The sequence below is a fragment of the Electrophorus electricus genome, chromosome 4 (genome assembly GCF_041902795.1).
Source record: "Electrophorus electricus isolate QZ-2024a chromosome 4, ASM4190279v1, whole genome shotgun sequence".
In the NCBI taxonomy this organism is placed as follows: Eukaryota; Metazoa; Chordata; class Actinopteri; order Gymnotiformes; family Gymnotidae; genus Electrophorus; species Electrophorus electricus.
The window spans coordinates 13,076,100-13,102,757 of NC_137500.1; the positions used below are offsets into that span (position 1 = coordinate 13,076,100).

A 26,658-nucleotide genomic window follows, 5' to 3' on the forward strand; every position below is an offset into this window, starting at 1 on the left:
GTTGGAGAGGAAGGGGAAGTGTCCTGCTCCTAAAAACCAGCTTTCAAATAAGTACAACAAATATTCTCTAGTAATGGCAGAAGGACGCTCACTCCTGGAGGAGGATTTCAACTGCCCCATATGTTGTGACATATTTAAGGGTCCTGTGGTGCTGAAATGCAGTCACAGTCTTTGTGAGGAATGTCTGCGGGAGTACTGGGGCACTCAGGCCGTGTTGCAGTGTCCCGTGTGTAGGAAGGAGTGCTCACCAGACGAGCCCACCAGGAGCCTAGCTTTCACCAGCCTCTGTGAGAACTTTAAAAACAGAAAATGTGCAGCTGCGGCAGTTGACATCTGCCCAGAGCACGACGAGAAGCTCAAACTCTTCTGCTTTGAGGATAAACAGCCTATCTGTGTGGTCTGTTACACTTCAAAGAAGCATAAAGATCATCACTGTTCCCCTATTGTGGAAGCAGTGGAAGACTTAAAGGTGAGAAAGTTGGTTAAGATGCTATACCGGCAGATGGACACTTTGTACATGATAGAGGCATGTAGACCTACATGGTACTTTTGTAAGCAGATGCAAAGGTTTTGTGTTGGGAAAAGGCATACAGCAAAAGAAAACTGATGACGGACCAGAAGTTATCTTGGATTTATTTTATAATTATTAGCTGTTTTCCAATTTAGAATGTATTAGGTTTGTTTATAAATTACGGGTTTGAGTGACTAACACAAAACAACTGAATGGTGGCTAGAGAGTCCACCTGATTTTATATGTTTATACACTCTTTCCCTGACTCAAGGTTCTGGGGATTATGAAATTAGTTGATTAGTTAGGCTATACTGTCCACAGTAGCCTGAATTTGTGCATATGTGTGTCACCCAATAGGCTTTCTGGCTGCTGCTGGTTTGTTAATTTTGAGGTGAATGATTACTTGTGATATATACCTAATGGCTGTGTCAACTGAAGGCCAGGGCATAGATCCTGTTTGGTCTTGTGTCTACAGTTGTGTGCTCTAAACCTGCAAACCTCTTAGGTCCTAATTAGTGAGTCACTCTGTTTAGATGCGTCTATATAGGGTTGGCCCCAAAACTCAAATACACTTGGCTTCCAGTTGAAAAGTCCAGTGTTCTAGTATGAAATACCCATTTCACTGCTAGTACATCTTGTGACCAAAAATGAATGACTCCAGTTCCCACTCTCTTGACCATAGAGGCATTAACTCCTATCTGCCAAGGGCTGATGTGGCTATTGGTTTTGTTCCAACCATCAAGGACACACCTGGTACAACTAATCTACTGTTTGAAGACTAAGATTAACAGATGAAGCAAGTGGATCTAGGTGTACTTCAGTTTGACTGGAAAGAACCTGTTGTCACTGGCCCTTTGCTAAATAAAATTGGCACAGTCCACATGTTTGCTCTGTGTGTGTGTTTGATAGTGTGTGGTAGTGTGTGTGCATGTGCAGGTGCAGTTGGATTTAAAATGGGTTTGTCTATATACAATGCATATTTCACAATGTGAATCTCACTCTCAGCAAGCTTTGCAACCCCACTTATTTATTTATAATTGATTTGATTTATTTATTTTTACTTGGTTGTCTTTACATATAAATAACACCCTCTCTCAATTTCCATATTGTACTTGAAAGTGACTTCAATTAGTGGGAAACCAAGCACTAATAAGGGGTAAGATAATTTCATATTTATTGTACCAAAATATAAATACCAAATAAAAACCTTAGAAAAATAGAAGAGTGGATGAATTACTTCCTCAAGTACTTTCAGAAACAAGATTACAAGTAACTATTTCACACAAGACAATAACAATTAAAGCTTAATTTAACAAAGCTTCACCAACAATAGTTGCACTAAAAATCAGTGAAATCCTTGACTCTAAAATTTGCATTCCAGTAGTGGAATTCAACCAGATTTTCAGAACATAATGCAAAGGTATACACTCCTGAATAAAATGCAAATATTAATAATCCCAGTTTTTCCTGCTGTCTCTCTAACAAAACGTACTGTGAAATATAGTAGTAATGTTCACCACACTTTTACACCTAAAGAATTGAAAATGCTAAATTTTTAGAGCATATTACTCAGTATGTTTCCAAACAAAATATTCTAAATGGGCTCAGTATCCTAACAGGACTGCAGCAGTCAGGCATTCATGTTAACTACTGATGTTTTGTAGTCTTTGTTTTGTTTGTAGTAAAGAGATTAATTAAAATGGAGTAAAAAAAAAAAAAAAAAACTAATGAATTTGCACCTTTTTTATCACTTATCTAAAGCCACTTAAAATTGTGAGTGAATACACTATGAGCACCTGAGGATTAAGGGTCTTGCTCAGGGGCTCAACTTGTCACTGGTGTGGCTTGAACCAGCAACCTTCTGAGGAGTAATCACCTACCTTAACCACTGAGCTACTGCTGCCCTGGGACCCTCTTTAATCAAAGTTATCAGATTAAACTTTTAGTATAGTTTTTTAACCATGAGTCGTGTGTTTTATGCCTCATTACAGGCAGAAGTGAAGTCAGGCATTTCTGGTCTGCGGCACAACCTTCAAATTCTGAATAAATCTAAAGCAGAATATGAACTCCTGGCAGAAACTATAAAGGTACCTGCAGTTAAGATTTTATTTTACACACACACACACACACACACACACACACACAAACAAACAAACAGGTACTTAAACAGAACCATGTCTGCTGCTACTGCTTTTAGGATGAGAGACAGAATGTGGAGAAGATGCTTAGGCAAGAGTTTGACAGCCTTCATCAGGTCCTTAAAGAGGAAGAGGAGGCCCGAATTTTGGCCCTGAGAGAGGAAGAGATGAAGAAATATGAGAAGACCAAAAAAAGAATTGAGAAGTTGTCGTCTGAAATCTTAAACCTCTCTATGACCATCCAAGTGTCCAGCCAGAAGATGGAGATGGATGAGATCACTTTTCTCCAGGTAAGACACAACTGTCTCTTAGCTAGTTCTCCTCTGGCTAGAGCATGGCTTACTGCATGTGCCTAGTCAGTCAGGTTGGACTGCAATCAAGATATCCATAGGAATTAACATCCTACTTTTTTGACCGATTTTTAAGTAATAACCATAATGAGGCCCTCAAAGCATTATCATTGCAACAGACATTCAGAGATATTCCAAATTAGTTTTAACTGTTGGTTTGCATATGGAGTATGCGTAAAGGTCATGTGGAAGAAATGATACATTATGAGGTGTCTGAAGCAGGTCTTTTTATTCAAATATATGAATGGGAGCTTCTCTGACAGAGCTGCTCAACCAAGACTACAGAGCAGAGGCTTTAAATACTACACAGGGCAAAGGCACAATGTGGTGAAATGACAGATTAAGTTGCATGTATAAGATATCCATTCAAGCCTCTTTATCCAAAGTCCCAAATGTAAGAGGTGGACGTGTAGCAACATCCGGTCAGTTCGGAATATGTAAAAGAGGATAAGAAGAATGTTCCTGCTTCTGGAATGGTAACAAAAGAAATGCACAATCTAAATTTAAAAATTGAGCAGCATTGGGGTTGTTTCCCATATGTAGTTTTAATTACTATATTTTTTCTCTTTTTTCATTATTTCAGCACTATGCCAACAATCACTATAGGTGAGTAGGGTTTATCTCTTCTCTAGTCGCTCCTTTGTACTTTTCTCTGTCTGCAGTATATTTATTCTGCTTGTAAGAACAATTTGACTACATGATGAGTAGTCTAATTTCTTAATAACTTGACATCAGACTCAGTGGCCTTACTTCAAGCTGCTCGGTGGACTAAGTTGTCATGTGTGTTGGCTACATGTGTTCTGTTCACTTTGTGATTTAGCCCAGCCAAGTACATGCTCCCTGAGCCTGACATGATCTCGGGAATAGACACAGCAAAACATCTGAGATTCCTGAATCTCAATTTACGGGCAAAGATGTGTGAACTTCTCAAAGACCGTGAGTGTCAGCGCAATGATGATGCACAACTGCTTACATCTCAACTGTTACAATTCATCCTCTAGTACAAAAGTCTAAGAGCAAATGAGGATTAATCCATGTGGTCTCTCATCAGCTCCCCAGTTGGTGACTCTTGACCCAAACACAGCTTCCAATAAGCTGGTGGTGTCTGAGGACATGTGCAGTGTGTTCTACGTGGAGCAAAAGTTGACAGTGCCTGATAACCCAGAGAGGCTGTATGTGGGGGTGCTGGGCTCTCAGGGCTTCAGGTCAGGCCTGCACTGCTGGGACGTGGAGGTGGGGGACAATGACCACTGGACAGTAGGTGTGGTCAAGGAGTCCATAGAGAGGAAGAAGCTACTGAAGATGGACCCGTGCAGTGGAATGTGGAGTATTCGCTTCACCAGCGGGAAGTATCGCGTCGGGGTGAAGGCTCGGAAGGAGCTCAGCCTGCCAGAGAAGCCACGGGTCATCCGAGTCCTGCTGGACTGTGACAGCGGCACAGTTACATTCTCTGATCCCTCCAAAGGGCCTTCTGTGTACACCTTCACTGATACATTTACAGAAACACTGTTTCCTTACTTTAATACTGCGAGTACTGTTTGCCCACTGCGCATCTCCTAACCAGGAGGCCTTACTACATTTTTTATTGGTTTTTATTTGGCTCTATTGCATCAGTGCTGTTTTTTGAAGTGCCACAAGATGGCAGCACACACAGATTTTGCAAGTGTTAAGAGAATGCAAGCCCTACTATTCCAGTGTAAACCTGAAATTTTAGATGTATATAAAACAAACAGGAATGGCAAGCAAATTGCCATTGTCCTTTGATATTACTGAAAAATCTATACAATAAAGGTGAAATACTAAGTAAATAAAATCCCCAATTCCCAGCATATACACTTTCTGAAAATGACTTCAACATGAACTGATCTGAGTAAATGCACTCAGTGATCTTTAAAATATAATTTCAGAAAATATTACTTCACAAAATAGGGCTTTTTATTTCCAGTAAACTTCGACTGATTAATCACATACAGTACATAATGTAAACACACACAAACCAGGATTACAGGAGTTCACTAATTTAAAGGGAAAGAACCGTGCTTTAGTTCCCCATGATGTGGACTCGATTGTCAATTATACTGCATCCAGGCACTCTTTGCACTACACTTACAGTTAAGGCCATTTTTAAATTATATTTACCAGCCATTATTACCAAAATACTACATTTTCTCATTGGTATTTACATTTCATGAGGGAAACATTGCACTGTATTTTACTGATAGAAAAACCTATCAAGGCCACACGAACATTTAAAGGATAGATCACAATTTCACTCTGCAATATTTGAGGCTGTCACAAGTTAACATAGGTAAATAAATATATTAAGGGGGCAGAGGGCATAAACAGGCTGTGTGTAATGGCCAAAAGAGGAAACACATTTAGTTCTTCTGAAGGTAATATTCCTTACAATTACAATTGTGGGGCATAAGGCGTCTCTATTAGATCCATTCACTTCAATATATGGTATAGGAGCTCTTCAGGCAGCAGAGCTTGGACACTGAAATGGCCAGGAGTCATGGTTTGTAAAGGGGAGAAAGTAAACAAAGGATTCCAGCATCGCAACACTTTAAAACAGACAGCAAAGAACTAGCAAAAACCACTCTGACACTGATGTAAAAAATGTCAGTCTTTAGAAAAGGAGTACATTTTAAAAAACAAATGTAACTTAACAACTATACAATACCATTTAAAAGGTTTTAAAAAACATAAAAACCAAACCAGTCACAACCTGAACTCTACATTTAATGGTCATGCTTTCATTTCTGTTCCCAGGAAAGGTTATTGTACAACCACGATAACCATACAAGAGTCAACACTGGTAGAAGTGATGACATTCCATTCTCTTAATTTTTGCAAGGAAACACAAATCTCTCCCTTTTTGCTTTTGACAGTTGATCATCTTATTTCCATTTTGGACATTATGCCTCTATGCCTGATTGTATATCAATAGGAACCACCCTTCCCAAGCTGTCTGAACAGCAGGACATATTTTTTTACTTTCATGAAAAGTTGACTTTTAGGAGAGTTTTGTGCTAACAGTACAGAGAGAGAAAAGGTGTGCTCTGCTGGACCGAATCTCAGTGATGACTGGGAGGAAAAAGGTCCCTGCTAGGAAATATGTGGTTCTGTGTTCAGTTGCATAAAACCTAGGAAGAATGTTATGGGGAAAGTTAAGTGAGTTGCACAAAAAAAATGATCCCCCTTATATGTTTTGTTAAAATATTCCCTTAGGTTCATCACACGGTAGCAAAAGGTTAACCTACAAGACCAAGGTCTCCATAGCAACAATGTAACATTGCTGATGACAGGGAAAACAAACTTAAACACTGAGAATTGAAAGAAACTACAGAATAACACCTAAGGAATACATTTCATATGCTATAAGCAACACACTTATTTAATTACTTTGAATGAGGGAAATGTAGCTCTTAACAAATCATCCTAAGTAAAGATGATGTTTTATGCAACGGGCCACTGTTGGTCTGTGTAAAGGAGTGTGTGAGAGTGAGAGCGTGGAGGTGGCTGGTGTGTGTCACTCGCAAGCAAGTTTGCTGTCAAAGCTGGACAGGCCTATGGCAAAGGCCTGCAGGGCGCACATGGGGTAGTTATAGTCCAGCGTGAACACGTCCTCTGCCACACGCCCAAACTGCATCACGATGTAGTCCGCTGGGGAGACACACACGAAGAGAAGAGCCTTCTCAGAATCCAAACAGACAAGGGAATACTTTAGAGAGGAAGACGGATGGGGAGGGACAGAGGGAAACAGCCATATGAAGACACTACAAAGGGGCAAATGAGCAAGTGTTAGTGAACTCACGATCGTTGTCGTGGACAATCTGAAAGTTCTTCACAGAGGCCTGCGTGACCCTTCCATGGAAGTTAAGCACGTAGGACTGAGTGTCATCGTTCCACACTGGAGCCTTATTGTGCAGCTCAATCAGATTCTCCATTGCCCGAGTCTGCCATTTGCTCAATAATGACTCCTGATCCTATTAACAATAAATACATATAGGAATTATGAAACTATAATTTAAAACATAATCTCTCATACTGAATTTGTCAAGAAAAAAATCTGGACCATTTGCCACACCTGAACAGCCATGAGAAGAGTGGAGAGGGTGGAGAGTGTCTGTGTGAGAGTGGGTGATTTGTGCCCATCCACAATGAGGAATAGAGCCTTAGTGTATATTCAACTCACATTAGTGGGGCGAACAGGAACGCGCTCAAAGTTCATATTCATGCCAGGGATGATGACTGTCATCTTGCGTGGCCCTTTAAATCCCAGCACATTGGTCTCCTACAGAGAAAACATGAGGCACATGTGTTCATTCAGCTGAGACACTGGGCAGTTTTGTGTGTGTGTAAGTGTGTAACTACATATACTCACATAGCAGATAGCTGCTAGCTCTTGCCTTGTGTTGCTCTCCTCCAGTAACGCTCCTGGGTTCTTGCTAGGGTTTGTTCCATTATCATATACTGTGAACTTGGTCCCCATCAGATTCGACCTGTGGTGGAGAAGACGACCCATGAGATGGTCCGTACACATTGAAAGAGGGAGCAGGTAGAAGGTATTTTACTTTGGCAGATTCCTGCACTCACCTCAGTTTCCCCACAAAGCTCTCGCCTTCACGAGAGAGGTCCGTGGCATCCACAGAGATCAAATAGTTTGAGGTCTTGCTCTTTTTCCTTTTTCTACCAGCCAACAGGAATAGCTGAGAGAAAGAGAGAGGCAGACAATGTGAGAATAAAAAGGCAGAGCAGCCCGGGTGGCACTTCTTGACTACTGCATGCCCCTCTGACCTTCTTGCCATCCTCTCGCTCCAAGTGCATGAAGTAGGTGGGGTACAGGCCGCGGTCCATGCCCTTCTTATCTCTTGTTATCCGGCACTTGACAGTAATGCCCCGCGGGGCCGGCCGCAGCACAAACTCCTCCAGGTTGTCCACCTCAATGGAGGGGGCCTCCACCATGGGTGAGCCCACTGCCACACACTCCTGATGGAGGCAGAAACAGCAGGCTGAATCACCTCACAAGCATGAGAGTGTGTTTAGGTATATGTGCCATGTGGGTATATCCAGTTACATACGCACACACGGCAGGGCTTTTGTGTGTGTGTGTGTGTGTGTGTGTGTGTGTGTGTGTGCGTGCACGTGCGCACAAAGAGACACAGGGTCTCACAGTGCTGGACTTGGTGCTGGAGGCGGAGGCAGGACGCATGGACTCTGTGTTAGGAGAAAGTGAGCGGACTCTATCTTCAGACTCATCATCATCATCATCATCATCACCATCACTGACTTCATCATAGTTCATACTACCTGAGAGTCCTGAGGAGGGAAGAAGTTGAGAATGACAAAACACAGAGAGATTCTCTGATATATGCCACATCAGTGCCATATATCACTCTTAACCTCAAATATTAGAGCATTCGAGGATAATAATTTTAAAGAAGCTAGGTGGGCTTCAAAGGACAGTCTCTCTAATTTTAATCCATGGGAAACCATCCTGAAGGTTACATTTGTTTCTGCTAAAGTTTTAAACCTAAGACGATTTTTATATTAATGCACTAAGAAGTCTTTGACTGGCAGTTGCCCAATAAAAATTAAACTGCCCATATAGTGTCATATGGGGAGTATTAGGATTGAGCTGTTCACTCTGAGTGTCCGCAGAGCAGAGCTGTGTAAATGGCAAACCCAGCTAAATTGACTCACTCTGCGTACCCACAGCAAACACTGGCGGCTGGGCCCTGCAGGGCTCTGTGAGCTTCTGTGTATACCAGCAGGAGCATGGACTAGCCATTGTGTGTGTGCTGTTGAGGCATGCATGTGTGCGTTTATGTAGTCACCTCGCCTCTGTAGTAGTGTGTGTATGTCTGTTTTGGGCTCCAGCAGCGCGTCTGTGTCTCCGTCTCTCTCTGGCTCCTCAGCTGGAGGGGGAGAGGGCTTCTCTGGTTGGCTTACTGACAGCACCTGTATATTGGTCCCTAGATCAGGTGCTTCTGATCCCAGGAAGGTTGCTGGCCCATCAATACCTGCTGGAGAAGTGGATTGTTTTAACACCACTGCCTGGGTTCTCATTTAGCATAGGAGAAAGGTGTGTTCCTAGATTGATTTGGCAAACACACTAATGTTTTGATGTTCTTTTTTTTTCTTTTTTTTTACTGCTTTCTGTGTATGATTTGTGTGTGTGTGTGTGTGGTGTAAGCTTTAATATGCCCTAATGAGATAAGCTAGGAGGATGTAGAATCCCCTTGCTTGCCTGTACACTCTGCATCTCTTTGACTGGTCTGATGCCTAAAGCCTGCCAGCCAAGGAGTCTCCTGCACTACAGTAACCACCCTACAGTCCACATGCTTCAAACGTTCTCATACACACAATAGCAAAGACAAAACACCACCACACACAAACAAGCCTGTCATTTAAAGATATGTGAATCTGGTGGCTCCCACTGAGATCTCAGTGTGACGCAGATGCCTAATCAACCTCCGCTGGGCTAAACACACTCACAACCCAGACTCACACCACCATGTTCATTCCTGTTCATACCCTCTGGCTGCCGCCTAAGGCCACTTTCCTCTCTCTCATATCCCACCTCTAATATCTCTAACGTCCGAAGTTGTAAGTGGTATGAGAGGATCCAGGCTGACTTTGACTCCTCTCCTTGCTGCCTGAGGGTCCAAGAGAGTCCAGATATCCTCACAGTCCCCCCACTCCATGCTACAGCTGTGATCCTCCCCTGAGAATGGCCCTGCTCTTGCCACAGGCCTCACACCTGTCAAACACTCAGCCCTCAGTGCAGGACCCTACACTCCTCCACCCTCTACTGACTGAACATTTCTGACAATTTCAAGTCATCTCGAATAGTCTAGATATAAACACTCAGCATTATGAATATCATCAAATCATCCTAAGACATCAAAGGCTCATCTAATAGGCCCTGATTGCTGCTAGTTCATGAATGGCATGGTTTACAGATTTTGAGTTTGCTGCCATTATCATCTTAGAAAACAAGCAGCATTCATGCATATGCCATTAATTCTACCTTATAGCATGCACTACAGGTCTTCATTCAGTATTTTTGAGCTATATACAAGTAACACCTTCTTTAGTCCCTCCCCTGTCTCTCACCATCAAGGATGACATCACTGGTGACGCTGAGGCGCGACTCAACAAGTGGTGCCTGCTCCTCACTGCGGCGGGGCCGAGAGCGTCGCGGACGCACCTCTGGGTTCGGCTGCACCATCAGGGGCTCCTGGCGTTTTCGACGTTGTTTCTGCTCCAATAGCGCCCGCTACACACCGGATGGCAAACAGACATTTAACACATTAACACTCTTGTGACAGTGACGGACTGGGACCAGGCTCCTGTGTCCTGAGCACAAGGTATATACACAAGGCAGATCCTGTTTGAGAAAGCAGTGTTTAGTGAGCTGACCTAATTGTGATGTTAAGGGGAATTCTGGTTTATTTGCCGGAGACACAGCTGAAAGAGGTGTGAACCCTTATAAACCCCAGTAACCACAGAAGTGCATTGCCACGAGTCATGAGAGTCTAGAAGTATGCTGAAAACCCTGAGCTGATTCCTCTTACGCTGATCATGCAGGTCAGCGTGAGTGGAAGAGTTATGTGGTGGCTAAGGATAAAGCAAAATAGGGCTATATAAGTAAATAAATAAATAGCGTTTGGGTACATCCCTTCAGAGGTAGTACTGAAAGCAGGTACATGTTCCTATGGGAACAGACATGGAAGACTGTGTGTCTCCTTGAAATACTTTTATTTCTCTTCTTAAATATCGCTCTCTCTCTCTCCCTCTCTCTTTCTCTTTGCAAGGGCATAGTTGTACACTGATGGCCACTGCAAGGAAGTCTAAATATAAATATAGTACAACAAACATCAGGACTCTAATTCTCATCTTCTATCATTACCCAACTATAGCTGTGTACTGTGAAATCACATTGCAACCTTTGTAGCGCTAACCTAAATACTGTGGAGTTCACGGGGATTTAAAATATGGCTGGTGATTTAAGTTGCCATTATTATGGAAAATCAATAACAGTAGATTGGAACTATGAACTAATTCAGTCACAGTGAGTGGACAGGCCTATTGGGGCATTCAAGGTGTGTTGCAATGGTTTCCTATGAAAGGGATCACCTGACAGTTTTTCCACTAACGAGCTGGACTTATTCCTGGTTAAATATGCAACTTAAGACAGAAGGACAAAATTAAATAGATTGAAAGCTTTTTAAAAGTGCCTAACTTTTGTAATGTATAAAATAGAATATAATCTCCATCTGATTATCACTGTAAAATTATTTTCTCATAAAAAGTCTTGAACAACAAAGGTAAAAGATCCACATGCTCTCAGGATAAATCTCATTAATGGAAACTAAGATAACCAAGTCCATCCGGAAGTTAGGTCACAGAAAGCTTATTATTTTCAATAAAACTAAAAGAATTTAAAGTAAATTAATGAGACAGAGATGTTAGCTTCACAGCTCAGGAAGTGTGGAACTCAAAATAGAACATAAAGCAGTATACACATGCATACAAACACACTGTGCACGTTTACTTCAATCACACACACACACACACACACACACTCACCTGATTAATTTTAACTTTCTTCTCACATACACACAAAAAAACTGGATGATTTACAATAAGATGTGCAGTGTATACATGAACGCACCCCCCCCCAGCCGTATGACTACATAAACCATCTTTTCCCACCACTCTCTTATTGAACAAGCACACATATTGAGATTTGGAGAAGTGGACATCCTGTGAGAATCAGACAGGACTGCAGGAGTCTGTCAGGCTGGTGGCAGTGCTGCGGTACGCAGGGTTACAGCCAACACTATTTTTATGTCCCCAATCTACTGAAGTTATGTCCAGCTATGCCTGTCCCTCAAATCAGCAAAAGCAGTCTTTTCCATCAGCAATCTCATGCTCTCATATTCATAGGCAGAGAGAAAGAGAAAGAGAGATGGCTTGAGAGAGCGTGAAAAAGCAAGAGACAGAAAACTGAGTATGTGAGAGAAAAAGAAAATTAATGTGGGTGTGTGTATAACTACTGTTGGCAAGCAGAAGAAAAACGTAATGCAAGCAGTGAAAGACAGAGATACGATAAAGACATCTTAGAGACAGCACGAGAAAGGAACTGAGAGAGAATCTGAATGAGAGTGAGAGCGAGGTGAAAGCAGGGGAGATGGCAGCCTCAGTCTTAGGCTGTACCATTCCAGGCACACAGGGGAGAACTAGGGTAATTTCAAACAGGAAAAGGATGCCTGCATGCAGTACATAATCAGATTAACAGAGCTGGAATATTCAGAAGAATTTACAGCAATTTCACATTCAAGCATGTATGGCTTTTGTCACTACGTATGCCTGTCTAGGGATGGTCTTTCTTGTGTAATTGTAGGTGGCAGAAAGACATGAGTCTTTTACAGGGACACTTGATGCACAGCACCAGAATCAAATATTATCAGAGAACATAAAGGGCTGGGCATGATTTAATAACTTAATTACTGGTCCAATTACATTATTCCATATTTCAATATTTTTATAAAGAATTTAATTAGTAATTGCAGTAATCACATACAGCTCTCTACAAAGCTCACTGTTATTGTAGTGTCCATTGTTGGCCAGAAGAGGATGCCCTCTTGCCACCCACCCCTTTTGAGTCCTGGTTCCTCTCAAGGTTTCTTCCTCATGCTCTAGGGACTTTTTCCTTGCCACTGTAAAGGTGCTTTGTGACAACGGCTATATAAAGACATTTAAATTATAACTTGCATACACAAACACACCATCAGTCCCTTAACTGCCCTTCACATCCACTCCAAAATCTACAAGCAAAGCCACACTCAGCAAGGATATCATTACACAGAGAACACAGATAATAAGGCATTATCACTTTAGCATACCTGGAGTTTATCTGAATTATGAAGATAATATTAAAAATTAATAAACATCATGCTGATTGTACTGTTATAGGTGCAAATGAATAGCATTTATAAGATCCTTAAAGAGCCAGCCATACAAAAAATAACCTTGGTCGGATTTGGTGTGAATCATATGAGATGATAACTGCCAAAAGTAAAAACCCACATGGAGTTAACTTTATTAGGTACACCTACTCAGTAGCTATATCCACAGGCTACCTTTTTTCCCTATTCTTTTTTTGTACGTTCTTTTTACTTATAAGTTAACTGTCTGCAGCCAACTTTATGGCTTCAAAATATTTTGCAATTGAGGGTCAAATATTTTGAGAACCAAAAAGTAGAATCCATAATGAAGAAATCAAAAGCATTTTCATTTATATCAAGAGTTTAAAAATAAATAAAGTTAAAAATAAATAACGTTTTGTAAATCAAATATTTCATTTCTAGTATTTTGAATCCTTTTCAGTTCTACATGCGTCTCTCTGTGTCTCGTTTTAAGTCCAATAAGTTTCTTGCTTTTGACCTGCCTTTGACATGAGGTCAGGACCTAGTGGACACTAAAAAGTGACTGATGGCTCAAGGTAATGTGACCCACAACCACGGAGTAAAGGTCATTACACACCAAACATAATTTTCCCTTGTGATTTATTTGGGCGATGTCAATTCGATTGCATGTATAATGACGGTATCTTAAACGCTAATCGTAATTTTTCGGACAACAAAAATGCGATAATTTTATTCGCCCTCTATTCGAACTTTCACCAGCGACAAAAAGTCATTAACCAATCACCATCGCTTCTGGTGTTGGCATAGCAACATACAAAGAATGCAGCTGGTTTTGATGACAACAAGCTGCTAGTCGCAGCTCTGGGTCTACAGTCAAAGGTTTTGAGACTCGCACAAATTTCGGTTTTTACAAAGTTTTTTTGGTGACAATTTGCATTAATTCTAGATTGTGAAGAGTGATCAGATGAATTGCAATTAATTCCTGCCATGAAAATTAACTTAATCACAAAAATTACTGCATTTCAGCCCTGCCACAAAATGGCCTGCTAACATAATTTCAATGATCATCTCGTTAGCTCAGGAGAAAGTGTTAACGAGGACAAGTTAACTGATATCACAGTCTGGTTGCTTTAAAAGGGTGGTGGTCCTTGAAGTTTTCTTCTGTTAACCATGGTTACCTCCAAGGAAACATGTGCAGTTATTACATTGCATCAAACACAGGCAAGGACATTGCTGCTTGTCAGATAGTGCCTAAATCAACCATTTATCAAATCATCAAGAACTTCAAGGAGAGAGGTTCAACTGCAGTGAAGAAGGCTTCAAGGCACCCAAGAAGGTCAAGCAAGCGCCAGGACCAGCTCCTAAAGAGGATGCAGCTATGGGATCGGGTCACCACCAGTGCAGCACTCAGGAATGGCAGAAGGTAGGTGTGAGTGCATCTGCATGCACAGTGAGGCAAAGGCTTTTGGAGGATGGCTTGGTGTAAAGAAGGGTAGCAAAGAAGCCACTTCTCTCCAAGAAAAAACATCAAGGACAAACTGACATTCTGCAGGAAGTATAGGGATTAGACTGCAGAGGACTGGGGTAAAGTCATTTTCTCTGATGAAGCACCCTTCAGACAGCCGGACAAATGATTGTCCGGAGAAGAAAAGGTGAGCACTACCATGAGTCCTGTTTCATGCCAATAGTGAGGCATTCTGAGATTATTCACGTGTGGGGTTACTTCTCATCCAAGGGAGTGGGTTTGCTCAAAATTTTGCCTAAGAACACTGCCATGAATAAGGAATGGTATCAAAACATGCTCTAAGAGCAACTTCTCCCAATTATCCAGGAGCAATTTCATGATGAACAATGCTTTTTCCAGCATAACGGAGCACCGTGACACAGAGCAAAAGTGATAACCAAATGGCTCGGTGAACAAAACACTGAAATCCCATTGAGAACCTGTGGTCAATCCTCACAAAGAGGGTGGACAAACAAAAACATGGAAACTGTGATCAACTCCAAGTACTGATTAGGCAAGAATATGTTGCCATCATTCAAGATTTTGCCCAGAAACTGATATCCAGCATGCCAAGGCGAATTGTAGAAGTCTTTAAAAAATAAGGGTCAACATAGTAAATATGAAATCTTTGCTTAAACTGGATGCATTTGTCAATATAAAGTTAAAAAAAAAAAAAAACCATGAAATTCTTATAATTGTACTTCACTATACCATATAAACATCTGACAAAAGGATCTAAAAAAACTGAGGTAGTAAACTTTGTGAAAACCAAAATTTGAGTCTCAAAACTTTTGGCCATGACTGTACAGAGACAGCAAAACTATCCTTGTTTCTTTTTTTCCCCCCAAAATCTGATGTACCCAGTATAGGCATGTTCCTTTTTCTGTGAGCAGGAAAATAACGTCTTCATCACGTTGATATTTTGTTCATCTTGGCCATTTTTCTCCCGGCGAAAAAAAATTAACCAGACAGCCAAATTTCCCAAATAATTTGCGATGCGTTCGCTGTGTATAGTTTGTAGACTAAAGAATTGTGTATGAATATTTCACATTTTCGCTTTGCTTTTTCACTTCACATTCAGTGTGTAACGGTCTCGAAATTCACACTACCCATTACGTCAGCACCAACTTGCCACTTAAGACTACTGGAATGACAAAAAGCAAGCACATGAAATCTGTCTGTTGCTACTTACATAGGAAGCATTCCTTTTTTATTTTTAATTATTAATCAATGATACCTGCAACATTACCTCGAGGAAATGCACAGAACCTTGGCCATCACCAAGAATGAGCTGTAAATTAATATTATTATATAAGATGAAGTATCTTTAAATTATAGCAAACTAATAGAGTCCCCATTTTATTAGTCAAAATATATACAAAAACAACAAATCATGTCCACATGGTTACTGTGTGAATATTTATCTTACAAGCCTAAGTGTTTGTGTATATTGTAAAAAAGATGTACACAGATAGGGAAAACACTAAGTAGAATCTGAATACTACAACTGAGTGTGCTGGATTACAGTTGGAACTAAACTTTGCATTGCAACAAATCTCCTGCATCAGATGTAGATACCACTTTTATTTTGTAAGAATCGATAAAGTTCGCCACCTACCTAAAGACCTAGCTAGCTTTAATATATTAGTTTTTCTAATATTTTAATTTGTACAAATAACATATTAATGTATTAGTATGGCTTACAATGCATTAATTGCTTTTTTAACAGCTGATTGACTACCTCTCACTTTTTTAGCAGCTGGTTTTAGCATCTGATTCACTAATTCCCACCCATTCTGTGAGAAGGCAGACCAAAATTCTAGCAAAAAACATTTTGTACTGAGAAAAAGCAAGTCTGAAAAACACATGTATGTAACTGACAAGGATTCATCCAAGAACAAAATTAATCATTTATGTGAGTAAATTACAAAATGAGTGGTTCAACACAGAAAATAATCTATTTACAAACCAACTTTTCAAACTCTTGGCATAGATAAATGCCCTCATTTACAAAGTTCGCGGTTATGGATTCTGTTCAATATAATCTAGACTATTTAATCAATGACCTGATCACAGGAAATAAAAAAGGGCTGGTGGTGTCTGTATATTTTATGTATATATAGATCTGATCAGTAGATCCAATCAGCGTTAATGGAAAATAAATAAATACCTGCTTCTCCAGCTTCTGCTGTCTGAGGCTGTTGCTGTCATCATCCAGTGCACTGCAAACACAAAACCTTCATTAAACATTTAACTACACTTAAGTTACAAATGCACATCCTGTGACTGCCAGTCATCTATGTCTTATTATGATGTAGTCAGCAGCACAACAGTAAGTCTTCATTGTCTTCAACTGCTAGACCACAACAGAGGATCAAAAGCATCCTCAAGCATTCATAAATGTTTACTTTCAGACCTTCTGGATTTCAGACCTGCTGAATTAGTAATTTAAAGTCTTGAAGTTGTAGAGTTTATAGGATTTGTGAGTGGGGTGCAGTTTTCAAGTTGGTAACATGTTAGTGACATGCCAGTTCGGTTGCAGGTACATTTAAATGGGGATCTATGAGTGTGATAAAAAAGTGTTTGAGTATTTGAATGTTTTTGCGGTGTTAGTGGAGAAGCCTGAGCTTGATTTGAGGCATCATGAAATTGCTAGGGAGGACCGTGAGAATGCCTGAGGATGGCTGATGTATGGGCTACAGGGTGTTATGGAGTGTTTATGTTGTTATGATCATGTCAATCAATAACAGAAAGATAAGACCAAATCATCATTCTACATATAAAACAAAACCATCAAAAAACCTGACAAGCTTACAAAGTAATACAAACGTAAAAACATAATAGAGAATATTATTTCATTAGGGAGCTGACCAGTCAGTGGAGCTCTAAACTGACTTAGTGGTACTTGGTAATGCTAGTAAGTCGCTCTGGATAAGAGTGTCTGCTAAATGCCGTAAATGTAAATGTAAATGTAGTAAGCGATAGGTTTTAGCATAAGTGATAACAGATGTTACATTAGGGCATGAGCATAGAGACCTGTAACTAAAGGCAGTAATTATTTCTGGCCTTACAACCCTCAATACATCATTTTTTACAAATCATATTTGCTAATTACAAAAGGTGATTATAAAGAAAATAAAGAAGTTAACTCTAGCTGTTCTTTAACTTTTAACATGAATGAGTCGGTCTAATGGACAGGTGTGTTTCTATCTCACCTGGCTGTAGAAGTAGAAGAGAAGCTGGAGGAGCTCGAGGGTCTTTGTTCCCAACGTAATGTCAGACAGACACAGAATAGAGAACACAAAATGATAGTAGGTTAGTCAATCATAGGGAAGCTATGGTGAGTATCTGTCACTTCTTGGCCCTTTCACTGAGGCAGCAGGACTGACATCGCCCTGTACCTCTGTGCCTTCTGTTCCAAGTCCAGCATGCTGCTCCTCAGGATGGGACTCCCCTTTAAACCTGCAGCACTAAGAGAGTCGCGTCCTGACTTAAGTCTCCGATGTCTAAATGTTTCATGGTGTGTGTGACACAGGCAAGGTGGCAGAGCACGTTCCTGCTGGTGTGGCACCTACTTTGCAACAATGGATACCCATGTCAACATGTCAACATTCTGTGCAGCCAGCATCCTCTAGCTCTGACAGAGCTCTGACAGCCACTTACTTTAAACACAACACTACCCATACACCCACTCACACACTCACCCACCAACCTTTACCTATTTGCTCACTGGAAGACTAGCCAAACATTCCACAGTCATTTTGTATTTTATGGTCATTGTATAGAAAGAATAGTGAGAGTTCCAATCATTCGTATCACAATATCCTGTACTGTAATATGCCCCTATCACATATACTCTCAGTTGTACTCGGAATAAATTGTAGCCAGGGCTGAACAAAACTTCCCCTCTTCCCCTCAGCCTAGGTGATAAGCATAATAATACTGACTGATCCAGAGAGAACCACTACATTTTAGGACTAATAGTAATAGGGAGGGGAGGGGAGAGGAGAGGAGAAGAGAGGAGAGGATGAAATGGACTGTGTCCATATGTCATTGAGGCAGTAAGATGCATCACAGACAGCACTGACAAACTTCTCACCAACGCAGTGAACCTCACACTGCATGTAACCCCATAATAGTAGAGAGCGAAACCATGAGCATCCAGTGGTTTTAATGACTCTGGTACCATGTTTTAGGATAGATATCCCTTCAAATGTTATATGTGAAGACTACATTTGACCCAATACATGACCTGACCCGTGACAGTCACCAGTATAATATAGGCTCATAATTATAGTGCCAGTATAAGGTTTTTGCATTTTCCCTGCAAATAGTTATTATCCGTTTTCACATATGTAAGTTAATACAGCCAAGTGAGCTTTTCCAAGCTGAAAATGATGACTGAAGACTGCATCGTGTTGATCTCCCACCCAAAAGAGTCACAATACACAAGCATCAGTGACACAATCACTACTAAAGTGAAGACAAAGGCTGCATGTTATTACACAGAAACACACAAAGACACACAGCCTCCACCTACCCACACACAAGATCAATAGCTGGAGCTATAATCTATAGCTCCAAGTCATTAAATTCAAACTTCAAATCTCACTGTCGCAGTTAACTAGAGTGCATAGGTGAGTAGACATCTGACACCTGCGTAGTTACAGCAAACAAGTCCAAACCTGACACAAGTTTAGTATCCTGGTCCAAAATAAGGGACGTCGCACATGATACATGGAGACATCCAGTAAGGCAGCAATATCACATCACCCCAATCTACCACCTCCCTCTGACTCAGCAGCATCCCCCACCACACCCTGTATTGTGTATGCGGGTGTACCTGTATGACCAGCGACTGTAGACAGGCTGAGAAGGAGTCTTCACAGAGTCCATGGTGTGTGTCAATATGAGTGTGCCAGCGTGTGGAGACCTGATATGCACTCAGACTGGGTGAGGCAGTTCCACCTGTGCTCAGGTCCACCCACACCCCTACCCCTACCCCTGCAGGTGAGCTCTGAGATCTGGCAGTTGCTATGGCAACAATGCCTCTCAAACATCCTTTGAAAACCCAGGCCACCATAGAGCAAAAAGCCTTTGGTCTGGAACTGTGAGTGTAGCGAATACATCTTGTTCAAACAAAAACACATCTGACAATGCCTGTCATATTCCAACGGTCAGTTCAATAATAAAAATAGCAGGACTCAGTTTTCATGATTTAGGCTTATATCCAGTGGAACTCTGAGTTGGTGTGTGTGATTGTGTCCTTTATTCATGCTCATCATCAGTTAGGCAGCAATACCACAGGTTAGCTGTAACTCAAAGTAAATTTCAAATCAACGCCATACTCTGCCTTCAGCTATAGGACCATTAAGAGTTTACTTCTCTGTTACCTCAAACAACCTGCTATAAACCTGAGATCAACTGAAGGACAGAAGTTCTAAAATGTTTTTTTGTATCATCATTATCTAGCATATTTAGTTTAAGCATTTGTCAAATATCCAATAGTTGTAATTCCATTCATTTCCATTTAAGGAGTGCCTGAGGTTACACACAGAGGAGTGACGACATCCATAGAAGGAAACCATCAGAGGGAGCTTCACGATGTTGCTGGGATACCTGGACTTCAGGGAATATCTTTCTGCGTATGAGGTTGCATATCAGTCAATTTTTAGCATTACCTACAGACAGTCCCCTCTGGAGATAATTAACAAACTCTGTTCAAACAAAACAAGACCAAAAGGAAAAACATTCCAACAGCAGTCTCAGCAGAGTCCAAGCCTGTGGCCCCTTTGCATGCTGCCATAGCATCAGTTCATAAGAGAGAAGAAAATCAGGCTGACAGAAACTAACATAAGAGTTTCTTGTACAAAGTAGACAAGAGAGGAAGCACTCTAATCAAAGGCTAATCAAAGTATTCTCTGTTTGGTTAACCACAGAACATACTCAGATACATACACAAGCAAACTTGCTGGGCGCCACTAAGTGACTCAAGTCTGTTTACTGTACTTGTTTGGCTCTCTCACAATAGACAATGTCTTATAGCATACAGCAAATTGAAGCTACAGTGGTGTGAAAAAGTGTTTGCCCCCTTCCTGATATCTTTTTTTTTTTTTTTGCATGTTTGTCACACTTAAATGTTTCAGATCAAACTAATTTAAATGTTAGACAAAGATGACACAAGTAAACACAAAATGCAGTTTTTAAGTGAAGGTTTTTATTATTAAGGGGAAAAAAATCTAAACCTACATGGCCCTGTGTGAAAAAGTGATTGCCCTCTAAACCTAATAACTGGTTGGGCTACCCTTAGCAGCAACAACTGCAATCAAGCATTTGCGATAACTGGCAATGAGTCTTTTACAGCACTGTGGAGGAATTTTGGCCCACTCATCCCACCCTAACCCCCTGTTAAAACATAAATGAACTGTGGTTTATTACATCCTTGGAAAGCTAAGTTAAATTTCTCTAGCCACACCCAGGAATGATCACTACCACACCTGTTCTGAATCAAGAAATCACTTAAATAGGACCTGCCTGACAAAGTGAAGTAGACCAAAAAATAAATAAATAAATAAAAAAATTAAAATAAAAAATCATCCGCAAAAGCTAGACAGAATGCTGCGAGCCAAAGAAATTCAGGAACAAATGAGATAGAAAGTAATTGAGAGCTATCAGTCTGGAAAAGGTTATAAAGCCATTTCTAAAGCTTTGGGACTCCAGCGAACCACAGTGAGAGCCATTATCCACAAATGGCGAAAACATGGAAGTGGTAAACCTGGCTGACCAAAAGGGGCTGGCTGACCAATACTACCCCAAGAGCGCAGCAACAACTCATCCAAGAGGTCACAAAAGATCCCACAACAACCAAAGAACCATAGGCCTCACTTGCCTCAGTTAAGGTTAGTGTTCATGACTCTGCCATAAGAAAGAGACTGGGCAAAAATGGCCTGCATGGCAGAGACGAAAACCACTGCTGAGCAAAAAGAACATAAAGCCTCGTCTCAGTTTTGCCAGAAAACATCTTGATCCCCAAGACCTTTAAGAAAATACTCTGTGGACTGATGAGACAAAAGTTGAACTTTTTGGAAGGTGTATGTCCTGTTACATCTGGCATAAAAGTAGCACAGCATTTCAGAAAAGGAAGATCATACCAACCGTAAAATATGGTGGTGGTAGTGCAACAGTCTGGGGCTGTTTTGCTGCTTCAGGACCTGGAAGACTTGCTGTGGTAATTGGAACCATGAATTCTGCGCACTTGGGTTCTGCAGCAGGACAATGATCCAGAATACACCAGCAAGTCCACCTCTGAATGGCTTAAACAAAATTAAGACTTTGGAGTGGCCTAGTCAAAGTCCTGACCTGAATCCAATTGAGATGCTGTGGCATGACCTTAAAAAGGCGGTTCACGCTCGAAAACCCTCCAATGTGGCCGAATTACAACAATTCTGCAAAGATGAGTGGGCCAAAATTCCTCCACAGTGCTGTAAAAGACTCATTGCCAGTTATCGCAAATGCATGATTGCAGTTGTTGCTGCTAAGGGTGGTGCAACCAGTTATTAGATTTAGGGGGCAATCACTTTTTCACACAGGACCATGTAGGTTTAGATTTTTTTTTCCCCTTAATAATAAAAACCTTCATTTAAAAACTGCATTTTATGTTATCTTTGTCTAATATTTAAATTTGTTTGATGATCTGAAACATTTAAGTGTGACAAACATGCAAAAAAATAAGATATCAGGAAGTGGGCAAACACCTTTTCACACCACTATATAACCAGTTTAGGTTACTTCAGTCTAAAATTCCTGCCATCCCTCATCACCACAGATTAGGTTTAATCATTCTTTAATTTCCTTCTTTTTTTTTACTAATGATGTCAACAGGTTTGTGGAGTTAGTCATATCATTTACATTGTTTGCAATAAGAATGATTTCATTACATTTAATGGCCAAAAACAGCCATGTAGCCACTAGGCAACCAGAAACAACAGCATGATTAGAATCTATCCACTGTACTAAGAAACAGAATTAATATCCAGTCTGTAGGACTGACTGAATGGTGAGGCATGGACATTCTGGTTATTAGTTCTTTCTGACCTTATACTTAATGAATAAGGTCTGAGCCAGCCTCTCATCTAAGGCAGCTTGGTTTACCATTTCTCATTCTCTAGATGATGTTTTGGGAACTCCTACTACTCAGCTGTATAGGCTGGACTACATCTATCACTATGTCTGCTCTAAACAAATTTGAAGGTGGTACTACTGCAATGTGAGTCACCATATCAGTAGGAGGAAAAAGACAGGGGGTGGAAAAGTGGTTAAAAAATAAGACTTTTTCATGGCACATATAACTGTGCCTCCTTGGACATAGAGAACCAGTGGAGATGAAGGTGAACACGGTTGAGTGTGGTGCTATAGAAACCTCCCCATCACTTGCTCATGTACATTACTGTTCTGTTCCATACTATGAATGGACTGTCTACATAAACAGAAATTCTGTACAATTAACATAACTTTGTGCCCCTTCGTATGTTTGGAGTAAATAGAAACAACTTTCTGATGTTCTAAACAGACATCACTGCAGTTCCGATTCAAGCTCCAAGGCATAAACACTTTCTTTCGGATGAGTGTTATTTAAACCTTTTGAGCTGAACAACCAGATTGTTAGCGGGAATACACTGCCAGCATTCATGTCTAAATCATTACAGATGGGAAGACTCTTGGAGCAGAAGTAAGAAAAGGTCAAGGGCTCCAAATTTTCACAGTCCCCTTACAGGAGCTTGGACAAAGGACAAGGACCCAAATAGGGATACAAAAACATTACTTTCATGACCACCCCTGATTCTACAGATACTATGCAACATTCTCTGGAATACAAAATGGTGTGTTTCGAAAAGGCAGGGGCAATGGATAAATTCAAACCACAGCCTGCAATTAAAATCACTTTCAGCTATCTTGCATTCCATCGCCCTTCATCAGGATATGGTGTTTCAATTTTTTCCAGGACACAGCCATGTCAAAGGTAATCTAAGGACCAGCAAGAAACAGCGGCAATAAAGCTAAACTTCCTCACAGAACAGCAAAATGCATTCAGAAAATAGATACCACTAAACGGTATGCTTGCTAGCCATCTAGTCTGCTTTGTCAGCTACAAGTACCACAAGAAAACTGAATCAGGTTACACAATCATAGTTAGCTATCTTAACACACTAACCGCAAAAGAAATACAGTAAGATACTAGTTATCAAAGCACACCTATGTTCTATATTATACCTACCTGTTTCTGTTGATGTTCTATCAAAACAGCTAACCCTAGCTATCTTAGCGTTACATATTTCAAGTCATTTTGTAAAATTACAGACCAAAATATTTTCAAAAATGTTAAAGCGCAGCTGGTAATAGCGGAGCTTGACGCAACATTTTTTTGTCAGCATCTATGCTTGTATCATAGCTAGCTATGAATATGTATTAAACCAGCATCGCATTTTACAGTAATAAAAGAGTATAATAATAGCAATATGATTAACTTCTAAGTTCATGGTCTAGCTATAGCTATCTGATCTCGTTAAGTCAGACTGTTCTTTTTATCAGCTAGATAAATTAACCACAGTCAGATAGAATATCTTAACAGTCAGCTAGCTAACCAACAGTACCTGGGTTGCAAGCTATTCGGCTATGGGACTGGACGCGAAGTACCTAACCTATCGCTATCTATTAAACCTCGTATTTATAAATAAACAAATAGATAGATAGATAGATAAATAAATAAATAACAGAGCATCAGGTCATGCATGTTCGCTGGCTATCCATATGTATTTTTCCTTTCTGTACCGAGTAAAATACGTTGTTTCCTTAGCTATTGTTCTATATGTCTACATATTCAGGAATATTTGTTCTCACAAGTTATCTAGTTAACAACAGAAAAGGGCAAAAATGCTTGTAGGCTACCCAGCTAACCTAACGTTTACTATGGTTAGCGAAGTAGCTAGCTAGCTAGGATAGCAATATAGCTAGTTTAAGGTTAGCTGGACAAGCCGCAGCTTGTCGAACATGCAATAGGACTCACTGAAAAAGTTAATAAATCTACTGTAGCTATTAAGTTAAATCTCGTGATGACTCCTCATTGTGCTTTATTTTATAAGTGTGCGGAAATTCCACTCTCATCAACAAATTTGTCAGCGTTTACCTGATATAGTAACTCATGTTTATCCACGGTTGCTATGGATCCCCAGCTGTTGCCTTTCCCCTCCCAGTGCAAATAACTGTCCTTGTGAAAAAAAGCCGCCAGTTAGCTCTACTCTATCAGCAACACATATTTACAAGACACTTGGCCATTGGCCGTAGTGGAGTGAAAGACAAGTTGATTGGTTGTAGTGAATCTGTTGCCAGATCAACAAGAATTCCATATGTATTGATTCCATTTAAGATTTTATTGGGGAACATGAAAAAGTAATGCTCTTCGAGTTTTCTGGATGGAAATTATCTCAGGAATGTAGCTGGTTAAATTATAGAAAAATGGTTCAGGCTTATTTGTTATTTCACAGTAACGTTTTGTTGACATTATATTTTCAAAAGCATTTACTCGGTAATTTTTACTAATTTGGCTTAATATTTGCTCTCTTTTTTACTGTGCATATTACAGTTACAGTCTGAAGATTTCTGTGGCTCAGAAGAAAAAGGGTGAAAAGAAACTTTTTAACATTGCAAAAAATGAACCAGCTTCACGAAATTAAATGGATCCTGGTGTAAGCTAGGTGCTGACAGCATGTCCCGTTAACCCTGAGGTTACCAAATCTTTTAAACTAAAACTACCTTTCTCTCGGCACAGCTCACAGTGGATTTTAACAGAAATTTGACACAGTGATATTCAAATTATAAACTGATCAAAATATGGTCATTTTGGTGTAATTGTTGTGCATTTTGTTTTTCAAAAGTGTTTGGGAAGACTGACATTCAGATTTGTTACTCTGTTGTAATATGTGCAGCAGTCCTAGGAGAAGTATTAGAAAAGTAATAATCATAATAATTAAAGCATGATGTATAGCTAGTTTTTGTAGACTGGAGAACTCAGCACAAACTACTAGTGCTTCTTCACCTTAACAGAGAATAATATGATATTTCATCTAAAAGAATTAAGTCAAAAAGTCATGCATGACAAGTTTTCTATAATAGAAGATATACAACTACTGTTGTATGAATACAGTTGGTATTAATTGCAACACCTAATGAGAGAATACTGCTTTCTGTCTGATGACGGTACAATTGCTGATTTGAGTCTCTGGGCAAAAAAGTGTGTTCTTTGAGACTACAAGTAAAATGCAATAGGAAATGTAAATTATAAACCCTAATTCTATAACATATGGAAAGATTTTATGTTATCTGCTTTGGATTCATCACTAAACATTCAACATTCAAAATGAAGGGAATAGATGAATGTGATGAGGATAATTTAGCTGAAGGGAAACGAGGAAGGCTTATGTCTAACAAACTGTTAGCTTTCACACTGCAGGACATGCACAGCCGCTGGAGGTGAGGTGATATGCTTGTTTGTATGCCTTCTGAAACTACGCAACACTTTTTTTTTCTATTAAAATGGTGGCATAAATAATGATAGAGGTTCATGGCATAGATAAAAATACAAGCAATTACCTTGAAGCTGGAATTTTGTCTGGACGTTTGCCTATTTTTATACTGACTTTGTGAAAATTTGTTTGGGAGTGATAGCTAATAAAAGACCCTACGGGCCCGAGTAAGACCCAGAATTATTTACAATAAGAACTTGATGCAGTGGGAGCAGGCAGTATTATGGCTTTGAATGAAAGGTACCATGATACAATGAAATTATTTAGACACTAACAGAGCTCATGTCCATTCCATGCTAGACACTTGTATAAAGTGTAATCAAGGACATTAACATCATTATCATGGTTTTAAAGATGTACTTTATTGTAACTTTGCATATCACTACTGACACGTGACTGCCACAGATATAGCACAAACACACACCCACAAACTGCAAAACAAATACAAATTCTATTAATTGTTCTACATCATTCAGTGGGAGGTGTAGATAATTTAATGCATGCATTTGATGAGGGATAGTATGCAAAGGTGTGTTGATTTACTTACTTCTTTTTATCTCAATTTCATTGTTATGCCAATTCTCACCTGTTGGCTATTTGTCACGGTAAGCTGGCAGTCCAGGAGGAGGGACACA

At 40.1% G+C, this 26,658-nt stretch overlaps 2 protein-coding genes across 4 annotated transcripts; one reads left to right on the forward strand and one right to left on the reverse strand.

The window, feature by feature from the left end:
* On the forward strand, nucleotides 1-4,942 carry trim35-14 (tripartite motif containing 35-14). Its single transcript, XM_027004063.3, has 6 exons — nucleotides 1-469; nucleotides 2,503-2,598; nucleotides 2,709-2,939; nucleotides 3,583-3,605; nucleotides 3,820-3,935; nucleotides 4,051-4,942. The coding sequence occupies exons 1-6, from the start codon at nucleotides 74-76 to the stop codon at nucleotides 4,557-4,559; spliced, it is 1,371 nt and encodes a 456-aa protein (XP_026859864.3). The 5' UTR covers nucleotides 1-73; the 3' UTR covers nucleotides 4,560-4,942.
* Nucleotides 4,917-24,700, reverse strand: tulp3 (TUB like protein 3). 3 transcript variants are annotated; one of them, XM_027004059.3, is made up of 12 exons: nucleotides 24,628-24,700; nucleotides 17,660-17,701; nucleotides 16,615-16,666; nucleotides 10,122-10,284; nucleotides 8,840-9,028; nucleotides 8,176-8,321; nucleotides 7,800-7,991; nucleotides 7,599-7,711; nucleotides 7,387-7,504; nucleotides 7,198-7,296; nucleotides 6,817-6,988; nucleotides 4,917-6,665 (listed from the first exon to the last, which is right to left on the reverse strand). In XM_027004059.3, the coding sequence occupies exons 1-12, from the start codon at nucleotides 24,642-24,644 to the stop codon at nucleotides 6,532-6,534; spliced, it is 1,437 nt and encodes a 478-aa protein (XP_026859860.3). In that variant the 5' UTR covers nucleotides 24,645-24,700; the 3' UTR covers nucleotides 4,917-6,531. The 3 variants fall into 3 exon arrangements, with proteins under 3 accessions (XP_026859860.3, XP_081568582.1, XP_081568581.1); XM_081712456.1 differs by lacking the exon at nucleotides 24,628-24,700 and adding an exon at nucleotides 19,288-20,481 and having other exon boundaries at nucleotides 8,840-9,025; XM_081712455.1 differs by lacking the exon at nucleotides 24,628-24,700 and adding an exon at nucleotides 19,288-20,480.
* Nucleotides 24,701-26,658: the final 1,958 nt, after the last annotated feature.

What these genes read in the sequence shown, in the direction of transcription:
- tulp3 (XM_081712455.1), bottom strand. Translation starts at nt 19,340, where the DNA reads ATGGACTCTGTGAAGACTCCTTCTCAGCCTGTCTACAGTCGCTGGTCA. An exon ending in AGCAGAAGCTGGAGAAGCAG is followed by an intron (nt 10,285 to 16,614) that starts GTATTTATTTAT and finishes TCCGGTGTGTAG; the next exon opens with CGGGCGCTATTGGAGCAGAA. An exon ending in CCAGCACCAAGTCCAGCACT is followed by an intron (nt 7,992 to 8,175) that starts GTGAGACCCTGT and finishes TGCCTCCATCAG; the next exon opens with GAGTGTGTGGCAGTGGGCTC.
- trim35-14 (XM_027004063.3), top strand. Translation starts at nt 74, where the DNA reads ATGGCAGAAGGACGCTCACTCCTGGAGGAGGATTTCAACTGCCCCATA. An exon ending in AAGCAGTGGAAGACTTAAAG is followed by an intron (nt 470 to 2,502) that starts GTGAGAAAGTTG and finishes GCCTCATTACAG; the next exon opens with GCAGAAGTGAAGTCAGGCAT. An exon ending in TATGCCAACAATCACTATAG is followed by an intron (nt 3,606 to 3,819) that starts GTGAGTAGGGTT and finishes TTTGTGATTTAG; the next exon opens with CCCAGCCAAGTACATGCTCC.